Source organism: Apostichopus japonicus, chromosome 22 (genome assembly GCF_037975245.1).
Source record: "Apostichopus japonicus isolate 1M-3 chromosome 22, ASM3797524v1, whole genome shotgun sequence".
NCBI lineage: Eukaryota > Metazoa > Echinodermata > Holothuroidea > Aspidochirotida > Stichopodidae > Apostichopus > Apostichopus japonicus.
The window spans coordinates 17,016,409-17,030,251 of NC_092582.1; the positions used below are offsets into that span (position 1 = coordinate 17,016,409).

The 13,843-nt window shown below is 35.1% G+C and overlaps 1 protein-coding gene across 1 annotated transcript; it reads right to left on the minus strand.

Annotated features, from left to right (window-relative positions):
- Positions 1 to 465: 465 nt before the first annotated feature.
- LOC139964190 (uncharacterized) lies at positions 466 to 9,414 on the minus strand. Its single transcript, XM_071965592.1, has 4 exons — positions 9,221 to 9,414; positions 4,576 to 4,668; positions 2,534 to 2,689; positions 466 to 1,981 (listed from the first exon to the last, which is right to left on the minus strand). The coding sequence occupies exons 1-4, from the start codon at positions 9,374 to 9,376 to the stop codon at positions 1,901 to 1,903; spliced, it is 486 nt and encodes a 161-aa protein (XP_071821693.1). The 5' UTR covers positions 9,377 to 9,414; the 3' UTR covers positions 466 to 1,900.
- Between the last annotated feature and the right edge of the window lie 4,429 nt (positions 9,415 to 13,843).

The following is a 13,843-nucleotide window of genomic DNA, read 5'->3' on the forward strand; positions in this document are numbered from 1 at the left end:
AGCATAACCCAATTTTTGTAAAGTTCCTGAATAGGAACCCCGGTGGTCATTCACACTGATAGAAGCGTTTCAAAGTAGTAAAAGTAATATTGATGTTCGGAGAAAAGCCTCAAAGAAGGTTCTAAGGAAGGGTGAGAGGAGGGATGACTTTAGGAACTTTGTAAGTAACACTGACCTTAGCAACATTTCGGAACGTCTTGATGGTATCCAGCCGATTCACACAGCGAGATTACAGTAACTACTGTAAATCTAAACTTTTGTACCACAGTAAATACTGGATCGTGCTGACAAATCTGATAAATCGGTAGCATGTGCTATTACGTTTACAGTAAGAACTGAGGATATTTGTAATTCCAACAAATCCCAAACAACTGGATTTGTTGGAATTACACATATCCTCAGTTCTAAGTGTAATCCTCATAGCACATGCTACCGATTTAGCAGAATTGTTAGCACAATCCAGTTTTTACTGTGGTACAAAGTGTTAATATTTACAGTAGTTACTGTAATTTCTGTGTAAATCAGCTGTCAAAATGGGTAGTAACTATTAATGGAATTAGATTTTCACAACATCGAGGGGGCACGTATCCCCTGTTCCCCGGCTTCATCTCCCTGCAATGACTTGTCACTGAATCACCATTGCTGTGCAGGATCATAACAGGACAAATGGAACAATGACAATATGCATCTTTTCATGTTCTTTACACTTACCTCATGTGTAAGCTGTCACATGCGTGTGTGTGAATGTCATAACATTTAATACCCCTCTAGTTTAAACATTCCTATAGTGACGGGGGTCCTATAGATATATAACACAACAAGTACAAATTAAGATTAAGTGAACAGGTAAAATGTCTGCCTGTTCTTTATTCACTGCTGTCTCGGACCATATACTTTTCCCCACAACTCCTGAACCAATCCAACGCACATATACATAAAGCTCAAGAATATCACTATATTGTAAGAGCAGGGAGTTGTTCCATAACAACTCACTGGTAAGAGTATCAAACGCTGTACAAGACTAACAATAGGGGACACTCTCCATGCATGATGAAATGCAATAGGCCACCTAAGGTGCAGAAATTGAGTTATGCAAGTACATGTTGTCACCTAATACCCATGCGAAGTTGCCTTTGGACATGCGTAGTCGGCTGGAGAGCGTCCCCTGTAATACTGATGGAAGAAGGCTAAATATATCATCGACAAACAAAATTATTAGACAGGGTAGCAGACTGTGACAGTGTTGTACAAATCATTCATCCTCTCCGTCTATCAGACGGCATATTGAACCTCTGTTCTTTGTAAAGAAGCTTAGCTCATTTTAATATAATTTATAATCTGTTCTTTTGTTATATTATATGCTGATGTCGTCATGTACTGAATTTCCATTTCTCTCTTCTGTACGTATATTACTGTTAATGAAATATGATGCGTGTTGATAACGCGAACGAAATACTAAATTGTCCTCCAATCATCACGTTTATACGAACGTCGTTAAGTGATTCGTCCATCCTCTCCACTCATGCCCCAGTTGCTCAGTATGTTATATACTTTCTCTATGTTATGTAGGACTTTCCAACGTCGATCGAGTTTTGTTCTCAAGGTCAAGCATGGACATTTCAGAATCGTATATTGTACAATGAAAGCTCACACGCGTTGTTCTCAGCACTCTCAGCTTCTGTTCACACCTGGTCTTGCTTCCCTCGTCGAACTTGAAAGCCACGCAACAATAGCAATTATGTATGCACTGTGTGACTTCACACCTCTCAAGTCTAGTTCAAGCATTCCTCACATGAACATTCTTCCACAAATGTGTCATGTGTTGCTTCTGCCATGCTGTCACAAAACATTCGTCCTTCATAATACAACTAACTTCGCACAAGCGGGATGGTATTGTACCTCAAAACTCACATTCCTTTTCAATAGCAAATATAGCAAAACAGAAAAGCGTTTGCAAGCTAGCTGTCGTACTTACATATACCTGTAATAGAAAATGAAGGAAATGGATGAGTTATATGATTGAGAGGACCTCATAAGAACCTTGGGATGTTCGGTAAGAAAACAAATTGACAATTACAATGTTGTGCCTATTGCTACTATGCATCTTTTTATGAGTTTGGGAGGAAGTGGTGTAAAAGTCCCCCCCCCCCCACCCTACCCCCTCAATCAATTATATCATCATATAACAAAGAACACGTCCGGACATTTTTTCAATTTTGACATCCTCATTTAAAGGACACTTGTTATTGCTATTGCTATATCGCTACGAGTATCGCTATTGTTATTGCCATTGTCATTGTAATTATTTTTATTATTATTATATATAATATATATATAATATAGTGTACCTATACGATAACTACGATAACAGCAAATAGGTATACTATATTATGTACTTGCTCTACTTCTCTGTATTGATCCCTTTTGCAACTGGAAGTGAACATCTGAATCTTTGTTATAGGGATGTGGGCCTCAATGATAATACGGTATATCTGAATTTTGATTGGATTGTGAAGAAAGTCAGCCAACTAACCGGCGCATTGTATGTTGGACAGATAAGGTCATCGAGCTGTAGAAATGTAGCAAATGGTCTATCATCTATGTCCGGATTTCTATTTCTATAGTAGTGTCCGGATAACTGTGTCATCGATAAAACTAACATAGTACACCAGTCTTGGGAATCGTATCCCTGATGAGAAAATACATTTAATACGAAACATATTTACCATGTTCAAAGTGTCACAGGAAAAAGTGAAAAAGATTCTCACAAAAACAAAAGCAAAACTACTTACCGTATATGAAATTGTAATAGTGCAGTATATTTTGTATTTATAAAGTATGTTGTCTCTCACAGGAAAAAAAATAAAGTAGATGTTATCTTCCATGATGAAAATACACCTTCTTTCAGTTGAAAAATGTCCAAAGGCTCCTAGACAATGATTATTTTAGCATTATAGCTTAATTTTGCAGAAGGCAAGTTCTGCAAAGCCTCACCGGTATCGTTCAATCAAGTTATTCTTCATACTCATCTATATTGTATTTTATTCTGCAGTTTTACTACATATTTTGTGTCATATATTTATTTCCTGTTACATAGCGCTTTACAGCACTTTGTGGATTTTACGCTTTATGAAATAAATTATTATTATTAATTCGAAATTATGGTAAATTTATACCAAACTGTGGCACGCTTAATGCCCACAATCAGCATGAGGGTCAAATTGGCACCTGGCTTACTGCTTCCATTCATATGGGGTCCTGTCACTAAATCATTTGCCCCTTTTAGCGTTATAGAAGCGGTAACGTAAATATCATATGACGTTTTCCTTAATTCGTAATAACATATTAACCTAAAAGTAAGCCACTTCTGACCTGCAGTATTTTACCACCAAAATACAAATTGCTTCGAAGTTGAACGGGGAAAAGACTATGGGACAAAACGTTCTTGACAGTGGGTTAAAATAGGAAACCATGATGATTTACTTTAAAATACTTAGACAAAATATTAATACGAATTAGTTGTTTCTTGACGTTAATTGATGACCAATTTGATCAGCGTTAGGAGTAGATAATAGTATAATATTATTTCAAGGTAAGTATGAAAGGATCAACTACTCGTTGTGACTATGCATAAGAGGAAAGACGTAAGAGAAAGTGGATGAGAAGAACGCATGGAGGGTTCTACTTCTATTTGTTGCCTCCTCGTCCCCTTCAAAACTGTAAAATGTACGGAAAGTTGCAAATGTTATGTATTTATGAATGTGAACATGACGATACAGTTTATGAGATAAATCATATAGTATATATCGACATGGAGAACTATTATCATATAAAGGTAAGAACACACACAAGCATATTTAACATTGGTATTTTGAAAACCCAATATCAAGATCTTTGTCTCTTATTCGACTTCTCAGTGGGAGAGTAACATCTTGACTTGATGCTAAACCCTAATTTGCTCCATGCAGAGGATCACAGTATACTGATGGGTCTGTGAAATATTGTCATCAGGGGTGATGTTAGTCAAAAGCTTTATGTTCTAAACCTACCAAATAAAATCACCTCATTGAAGGTCTGATAGATTTTGATTTTTGGTAGAAGTATTGGTATTATTATATTCTTCTTTTGGGAAAGATTTCAGCTATGATCTACATCTTAATTGCAAGATTACATCATTGACACTTGCTCGTGCAAGATGCATTCACAAACTGTCACCAAATTGATAAGAATTCATCAATCATCGCCATATAATTGTGATTTTGACTGAAACATAAAGACAAATAACAGCATAGTTGCAATGCAATCTTTCCAGCCATCAGAATATTCGTTTAATGAGGATGTTAAAAAGATAGTCCAGCCTAAAAAAGTAAAAAAAAACATTCCGCTTTTTTCTTGGGCTGGTTAACGAGATGTTTCAAGTTCAGGTTCAAATGTCGCAAACGGACTCTAGGGATTGAATTGTACTGTACCAGGATTCTAAGAAATATAATACACTTTCATCAGCCACCTTTTGTATGGACTATCCTGTTAACAACACTCATAAATGGGTTTGAGATTAACGGCATTTTAGCTTACCAGATCACGTGCCTCGCATAATCCTCTAATCACAGTGTCTGTTGTTTGTTGCTCGCAATTAAAATGGTAACACTGTCCTATAGGAAATTGTGTCTGTATGAACATTAAAAAAATATATATTATTATATGAATTATATAAATATATATAGATGTATATATATATATATAAATGAAACGTAATGAGAAGGAAAATCCAAAACAGTGAAAAAAACTTCCAATCTCCACCGGGATTCGAACCCGGGCCTCCCGCTTTGTACGCGGACACCCTAACCAACTAGACCATGGACGCTGATTGTATGTCTAGAGGTTCGAAACCGGTAAGGAAGGTCGTAATTTCACTGTAAGCGTCTGACACCTGTATCGAACAATACTAGTTCTGTTTTTGGTGACATATTTTGCCTTACTCTAGAGATCAAACATGATGCTAACCAACTTGAAAATCATTTGTGATTCCTAAAGCCGGATCTCGAAAGAGATACTTTGAACAGACTTTATGTTAATGGAATGGAGGTAAACGACAAAGGCAAATGAATATATATAAATGAAACGTAATGAGAAGGAATATCCAGAACAGTGAAAAAACTTCCAGCCTCCACCGGGATTCGAACCCGGGCCTCCCGCTTTGTACGCGGACAAATATAGCTAAACATTCATAGCTACATATATATATATATATATATATGGGCGATTCCATGGTAACTCGCATTACACTTTTTCCTGTTTTTATAATCCAAGTGTTGTGGCTTGAATATGGGTAAGTGTAATTCCTCAATTTTCTGTGGTGTTATATCCAACATTCATAACTACAAAATGAAATTATCAAGAACTATAATTATGTTCGCCTTAATGTATGGTGCGCTTCCAAATATCGGTAACTCGCATTACGGAAAAAGGACACCTGAAAAATTGACACCGGTACAAAATGGCACCGTGCTCAAACAAAGAATGAAGTTTTCAATTGCATACATGTACAAGATATCTACCCTACTGATGTTTATATATCAGCAGTAGAAAATATGAAACAACTTCAGATGTGGTATAGAGGGGGAAAGTCTGGTAACTCGCATTACGGTAACTCGCATTACACTATGTCCAGTCATCGATTTTGCTCTTTATTGATCAAATTCTTTGAAAAAGATATGCTCCAAAGTCATTTTTTAAACACTTGGAACTCTTAGAAATTCTTAGAAACTGTAAAACACTTTACAAAACTTTTAACAACAATTAGCAAAAACTTTATCCATCCTGACAATTATATCAATAATAATCGAAGCTGATTGAACCAGAAAATTCAACTGAACAATTGTTGATTAACAAGATTGCAATGTCCATTCTTGAATTATCAATCTCGAATTTCGTCAAGGCCACCGCTTCAGGTAGCCAAACCCGTTTATTGCTTATTAGCCGTAAATACGGGATTGCTAAGAAATTACGAGACAACAGCGACGAACCGGTAGAGGGTAGTATTTATATTATTTTTGAATCGGGTGGTGTGAAGGACACAAATTTACGAGGAATTTACGAGCGAGCCCACCTTTAAGTTAACCTAACTCCACAAGACAATATTTTTGTAGCCTAAGTTTTTTAAATTCCTGTTTTATGGGATAGACTCTATAGGCATATGTAATATGAAGGTAGTAGGATGTTCAATTGCTGAGAAATGAGTCCTCAAAAGTCAAGAAAATGCCAAAATGCTGCGGTGGCGACAAATTGCGGAATTTCAAAGTGTGATAAATCGGCCAATTGTGAAGCAATGCAACTGATTTTTTCAGAATATGCCTATTTAATAGTGTTCCAATCATACAATAAATTTTGGAATTTTTCAAAGATGTCCGATTACAACATACTCCAAAATTTGGTGATTTAATATGGAATGACCTTTACCTTTAAAGCAGCATTTCCTTATTGATGTGGCAGTTTCAATTAACTTGATTATACAACAGAGGGACAGGTCTCATAGTTAATATTAACAGTTATCAGATTCACCCTTTGTATACTGAACTGAAAAGTCTCCCGCACAAATCGAATAGAAATCTAAGAAATCCCAACAACTTGCCAAAATACAGAACACAAGTCTACAGAAACTCTGTCATATACTGTTGTGCTGTAAGCATTCAATCCGAGCACTTAAAAGGGTTTGTTGTAGTTGGTTATTTTGTTATATCGTTTTATGTATTAACTTTTGTATTTGTCGATGTATTTTATATGAGATCCTAACATCTTACCCATTTTCTCCCCTTTCCCTGTTATATTAGTTCTACTTTTATATGTAAAATGGAATGAATACATGAAATAATTTGAAGATTATTGGGTCATATTTTACCCAAACATAAGACGGGGTCAAATGTTAATCAGACTCATAAGGTCATGCCCATGAAAATAAGGTCTGATCAGTGGCCAGCAATATGGCAGTTCTGACCCATGTTAGGCGGCTCACAAGGGATTTAAGACCTATCTGGTCAACATCATTGTGTTTTAGTTTCCATGTTCAAGTGTGTATAAGATATATGAAGGAAATCACATAATACGACGAAACGAAATACAGACCAATCGTTTTCAATTAAAGAAAAACTTTATTTTCCTTCTTTCCCGAATGATTTCATCTGAGCAAAGTCTTACATCAAACACGTTTAAGGATAGGATTAGTTGGAATTAGATGATGGTTGAATTCATCCAAATTTGTGGGTGGGGAGGGAGAGGATGATCATGCTACATTTTAGAAATAAACTAACAAGAAGAGTACCATGGAAGGAAGTTGTTATGGCCACTCTAGTCAGCCTAAACGTATGAAAATGTTGACCATTTATAACATCATTTCAACTCCAATACATTGCGAGTATATCCTCTTCTCATGCACAGAAGCAAATGTTATTAGCGGCGGTTTTGTTCAATTCAGCATTTCGTTGTAGTTGATAAATGGCCTTTAAGAATTAGAAGTGAATATTGTTATTCATTCGCGCAGTTCTCCAACTTGGGCCTGGTAATATGAAAGAGAGAGAGAGAGGAAATTCTTGAACATTTCATATGAGTTTAAAATTGGGACAAACAATGACGGGATTGAAATGTTAGATATGTATATATATATATATATGTATATGTATATATATATATATATATATATATATATATATATATATACCGGTATATATATACCGGTATATATATACCGGTATATATATACCGGTATTTATAAATATATACCGGTGTATATATATATATATATATATATATATATATATATATATATATATATATATATATAAAATATTTAATGTTGATAGATAGAATTATTCTCTTGATTGGAAATATGCAATCAACACAAGGTTCAACTATCTTAGGAAGACAGTAATACATCTCAAGACCTACAGCACATTTTCGTATCTAAAATTATCATCAGTAAGGAGATGATATATCATATATAACATACTTGTGGATCGGTGGAAATTTTTTACATTCACCATGCTATGTTATATCTTGTTTGAACCGACCTGCTTTTGCGAAACATTTGCGGTCAAATTCATTGCCACAATTTACTTATATGATATATATATTTCCTTTTCCTATTTCAAATAGAAAACACAAGTGTATCCTGCAGCCTACAATTTACATCAAGAAACAGTACGGCACTTTTACGACTGCAATACTATAAATAGTCCTATAGAATCTATTTGATATCATTTAGTATTGTCGATTTCCTGTGATCCAACATTACGGAACAGAAACAATAATCGATTGGGTTTACGATGTACGGTAGCCTAACACTGAAACGTTGGTAAGAGTTATAGCCTAACTATATGTTAACTACAAAGATTACTCAAAATAAAGGGAAATATAACAATTTACCTTGAAATACATTCTCCCGTTCCTTCGGTTCCCTTTCTTCCAATTTCTTTTAAAACGACATCATTTATTCTCTTCACTTCCCAGCAGAAGTTAGAATGTTTCGAAATGTTCACCAGTATTGTATCGAGGAAAAGTGAGGACATTCTTCAAAGTAAGTAAGTGACTCGACACTCTGTTGTGTATATACGTTGGAATGATCACCTACTATGTTTACTATATGAACTTTTCACGTGATACTATGTTACGCATTGATGTTTTCTTTTTACAACTTTAAAGTTGATACATACCACTTTTGATTAACATTCACAGAAAAGAACAAATTAAGGGAAAGATTTTTGAAACGTACGAACTTGTTTATCAGAAATTTGCATTTTCTTTTTGGCGTAATTTACAAATCAGCGAGTACAGTAATCTGGTCGATTGCACTGGAAATAATATCTGTTATGTCACTTTAAAATATACAGTATTGGCCTAATACTGTTACAGTGTTGCATCCATGATTGTATGAATCAGTCTATAACACAGAGAAATGAGATTATAGACCAGCCACTGGAGGTTAAAGGTGGGCATTTTTTCCAATGAGATTTCGAATGCTGTTTTTGCATTTACGTATGTACCACAGCAAAATTGTGCAGTGACATTGACCGTCCACGGTATGCGTTCAGGACATGACTGGTTGCTACGCCAACTAAAATACATCGAAAAAATTCACACGCCAATAATGGTATAAGCATAGTAAGTGCATAATAAATGCATTAAATATGTATTAATATATGTATTAAATGTGAAAAACAAAGCTTACCTGACGTTTTATTGCTGTAATATATTGGTATATCAATTCACGATTACAGAAATTATTGCCAGAGGTCCTCTTCATTGGTGTCGACTCAGCCGTATTCCTACGAAAGACGCTAACAACAGCTGTCGAGAAAGTATATAAAGCAAACATTATTTGCATCACTGCAACCAACTCCAATGAACTACCATTTATTGTAATCGCCCTCCACTCGAAGCAAATAACAATAATTGTATAAACGTTTTGCGACGACGATGTACCAGCTAATTCATTATTCTGCGGGATGAGAAACGATATTACTTTAAAATGAATCTCCGTGTATAAACCGAACAGGTGAGATGGATTTCACATAGGGGGATAATTAGGACACCACACTCAGAGACAAAGACACATACCAAGTTCGACATGGAGGACACGGAACTTAAGCCCTGGCATAGTGTCACGTTGGTTACCGAAAGTTTCAACTGTGAATGGGGTATTTTTCTGCAGCGTAGAATGGTTTTTGAATTGCTGCCCAAGTAATACCCTTTGTGGCACTAACCATTAGTTCCGTTTGGGATTGGGGGTGGGAGGGCTGGGGCGATAGGGAGCAAAGTGTCATTTTAAGTGTGTGGAGTCAAAGCCATTTGATAATGTATGTTCTTCCTATATATATATATATATATATATATATATATATATATATATATATATATATATATATATAATCAGCCTAGTGGTTAGGGTGTCCGCATATAAAGCGGGAGGCTGGTAGTTTTTTCACTGTTCTGGATTTTCCAACTCACTACGATTGTAATTATATACAAAACCATCCTCCACATATCACAAAGGGATTGCCACAAGCCATCGGTAAAAGAATCTCTACCCTATCGTCAAGCCATGATATTTTTAAAGAAGCAGCACCCGTCTACAACGCAGCCCTCCGGAAAGCTGGGTACAAGGAGGAAATTGAACATAGAGCGAAGAGCAGCAAAAATACCCAGAAAAAGAACAGAGCCAGAAAAATAATATGGTACACTCCACCATACAGCAGACGCGTTAAAACCAAGGTGGGTGCGCAGTTTCTGAAACTCGTAAAAAAGCATTTCCCTGGTGACCATGTCTTACACAAGATATTTAACAAGAACAACATCAAAATTGGCTATAGGTGTATGAGGAATATGATACTAATAATAAAAGCCCGCAATAACAAGATCATATCGATAGCAAACCCAGAGACCGGGGAAATAGCTTGCAATTGCAGAAAAAAAGAGCGACTGCCTGCTGTCCGGGGAATGTCTCGCCAGCGATATAATCTACAAGGCACTCAAAGGTCACTCACTACTGGTCAAGAGACAGCCGTATATATCGGTCTGGTTAAATTGCTCAGGTGGAATGAAGTGAACTATTAAAAAATTTGCAGAAAAATGTTGCATTGACGAGATATGATAAGTTGTCAATTCAACATTTTGCAGAAAATTGTTCAATTACTCAATTGGAAGAAAGTGAACAATTGAACATTTTGCAGAAAAATGTTCAATAGCTCAGTTAAGCAACTGAGCAATCCAACAGTTTTCTGATTTTTTATAAGCTATGATCTTTTTATCTAAACAATCTACTGAAAAAATAAATGTTGACTTCATGGGGCAAAGTTTTCTTATGTTGATGGCACTTTAAGCTTCCGTAGCCTGATGATCGCCGCAGTGAGAAGAACCCAATGTGTACACTTTACCATCTTAAGTTATTCAATGCAATACAATGATGTAAGCTTTCTGATCTATGAACAGTTGGTTTACTAAGACTCACTAAGTTTTAAAGTGCTGTGGACAGTATGCCCGCTGCACAGCATTTGTTACAATATATTATTTTGTTGAAATCTAAATCTAATTTGAAACTGTTTTGATGTAGTCATTTGTAAGTTACCGTACTATTCCTGAAGCAGAATTATAATCAGTTATTGTACTCTTATTATTCAGTACTTCCCGGAAAATATGCAGCGCTACAAATTTGTATTAATTCGCATGTCATCATAACGAGTTCATTCGATTCTACGAAATTCGTTGTCGTTGTATATTTATTTTAGTTTAGTAGAACAATGTATTTATTTTTCATTAATCGTAGCTTCCTTGAAATTGCGATGTATTCTCATTCATTATTACAAAAAAGGCAGCATGGTATGAGAGACACGATGATAGGAATTTAGCATCGCAAAGTTCGTTTAGTACAAAAATCTCAAAAATATTTCCATAAATAAACAAAATATGAATTATCACCGGTAAGTACAAGTTTATATACAAGCTTATTATATTTCTAACCTCTGCTTATTTTCAGTGTGTTCAACCGTCTCATTGGATCTTAAGTTGTCTGCCATTTCCCTTAAACAGTTCTTAGCAATAATCCACAAGGCAAACCCGGCTTAACATTTCAGGACTGACCTAAAATTGTTCCCGTATATTCTTTCAAGATTAACGCAATAGAAAGACATGGAAAGTTTACTTACCACATAAAGATAAAAATAGCACAAGTGAACGCAGCATCTTGATTAATGTTAAAACAGGTTCACGCTCTTTCTGTTTTTGTCCCGGCTTATGAATATATACACAAAATTTTGCTGTTATTTTCTTGACTCTGATATCAGTTATGAACATTCTAGTTTCTCCTAGTTTTTTATAAGGAAACTGAACGAGTGAAGAAGCAGCTAAGTGACTTTCGAGACCACCCACAGACATTTAATTGTGACATTCCATAATATCCAGCAGTTTATTCCATACAAAAATAGAGTTCCTTTATTCCTACACTTTTTTTTTTTGGCTAGACTTTCGTCACTGTTTGAAATTTACAAGTTATGTATAAATTAACATAATTGCTGGACTGCAAATGAAACACAGATGTAATTAGTTTTGATATCACATTTCTCGTGTTTATATAAATATTTTTACTATAATTAGCAGTCGCAAGAGTAATTATGAAGTATTTATAATATTAATATAACATATACTGAGAATTCTGAAGAACAATAGATTTAGAACCCTTCGTGGTCCTTCCATTTTTCTCCTTCTTCCTAGTTAACGATTAATTTACAATAGTCTTACAGTCTTACTGGTTTCGTTTACATTTAGGTCTGAAGTTGCACACAATGTTATCCTATATGTAGCTTTTCATATTTCTAATTATTTCAGAAATAGGGTATAACGGAAATCACACAGACGGCCTTACATCACATATTATGTATTGTTTATTTATATAGATGTAGTCCTTTCCTTGGAGAAAGCCGGCAATCCCCCTCCCTCAACCCACCCCACTTCACCATTACTTGTTATTTTACTTCAGCGATTGAGCAATATGCCAACAACAAAAAAATTGTTTTCATAAACAAGTGGTTTATTTTTCTGCCCTTGGGACCTGCGGCGTTTTTATCCCTTGTGAAAAGTAGGCCTGAATGGTTAACAAAACCTAGCTGTTCGCGGCAACAAAAAAAATTAATTTGCAATCTGAGCACTGAGCAGTCGTAGTTTATCTCATCATTACCCCTCACACAGTAATACCATTTTAAAACGAATATGGAAAAGCAGAAATTATTGGAGAAACCTTTAGAGTAGTCTGGTTAGTCTAGTCAATCATTATGCAAAGGAGTGTGTGTTAATTTTATTTTTTATTTTTTTCGTTTGTAAGTCCTTCTCAGTAGCAACTGGTCATAATTGTAACACATGTTAAGAAGTTATAACACACATCAGTATTATTTTATTAACGGGATACTCACCTTTACCAGTTTTAGCTGATAAAGCCATAAGAATCGGGTGAGAAATGCTGTTGATTTTGTCATTCAATTTCTGATATCTCTAATTCGAATTCTTGATATCTCTAATTCAATTTCTGATATCTCTAATTTGAATTCTTGATATCTCTAATTAAAGTTTGGATATGTCTAATTGTATTCCAGATATCTCTAATTGAATTTTGGATATCTCTAATTCGAATTCTTGATATCTCTAATTGAATTTTGGATATCTCTAATTCGAATGATTGATATCTTGAATTCAATTTTGGATATCTCGAATTCTTTTCTGGATATCTCGAATTCAATTTTCGATATCTCGAATTCAATTCGAGATATCTGTTTTTGGTGACATATTTTGCCTTACTCTAGAGATCAAACATGATTCTAACCAACTCGAAGTCATTTGTGATTCCTAAAGCCGGATCTCGAAAGAGATACTTTAAACGGACTTTTGTTAATGAAATGGAGTTAAACGACAAAGGCAAATGAATATATATAATTGAAAACGTAATGAGTTGGAAACATATATACTAATGAACTTTACTAGTCATGTGGCGTTTTTCGATGGCAAACACCGAATTCCGTTGTCATGTAACATAATCAAGATTCCATTGTGTATGTTTGAATAGGCCTATATTAAGTTTACTGCAGTGACATAATGAAATTATATACCGTCATTGTCTGCTTATTAAAATGTTGAAGTGTGTATAGGAGACCGCGGTTAACCTGTTCTTTTAAGACATAACTTTCACGTGTATGGTGCGCCTATAGTGTGCCATAAGTCCTGAAATCAACATTTATGTCCAATTAAATTGACATATGTCGGTTTCTCGTGGCTCTCATTTCGATTTTCAGGACTTATGTCACACTAG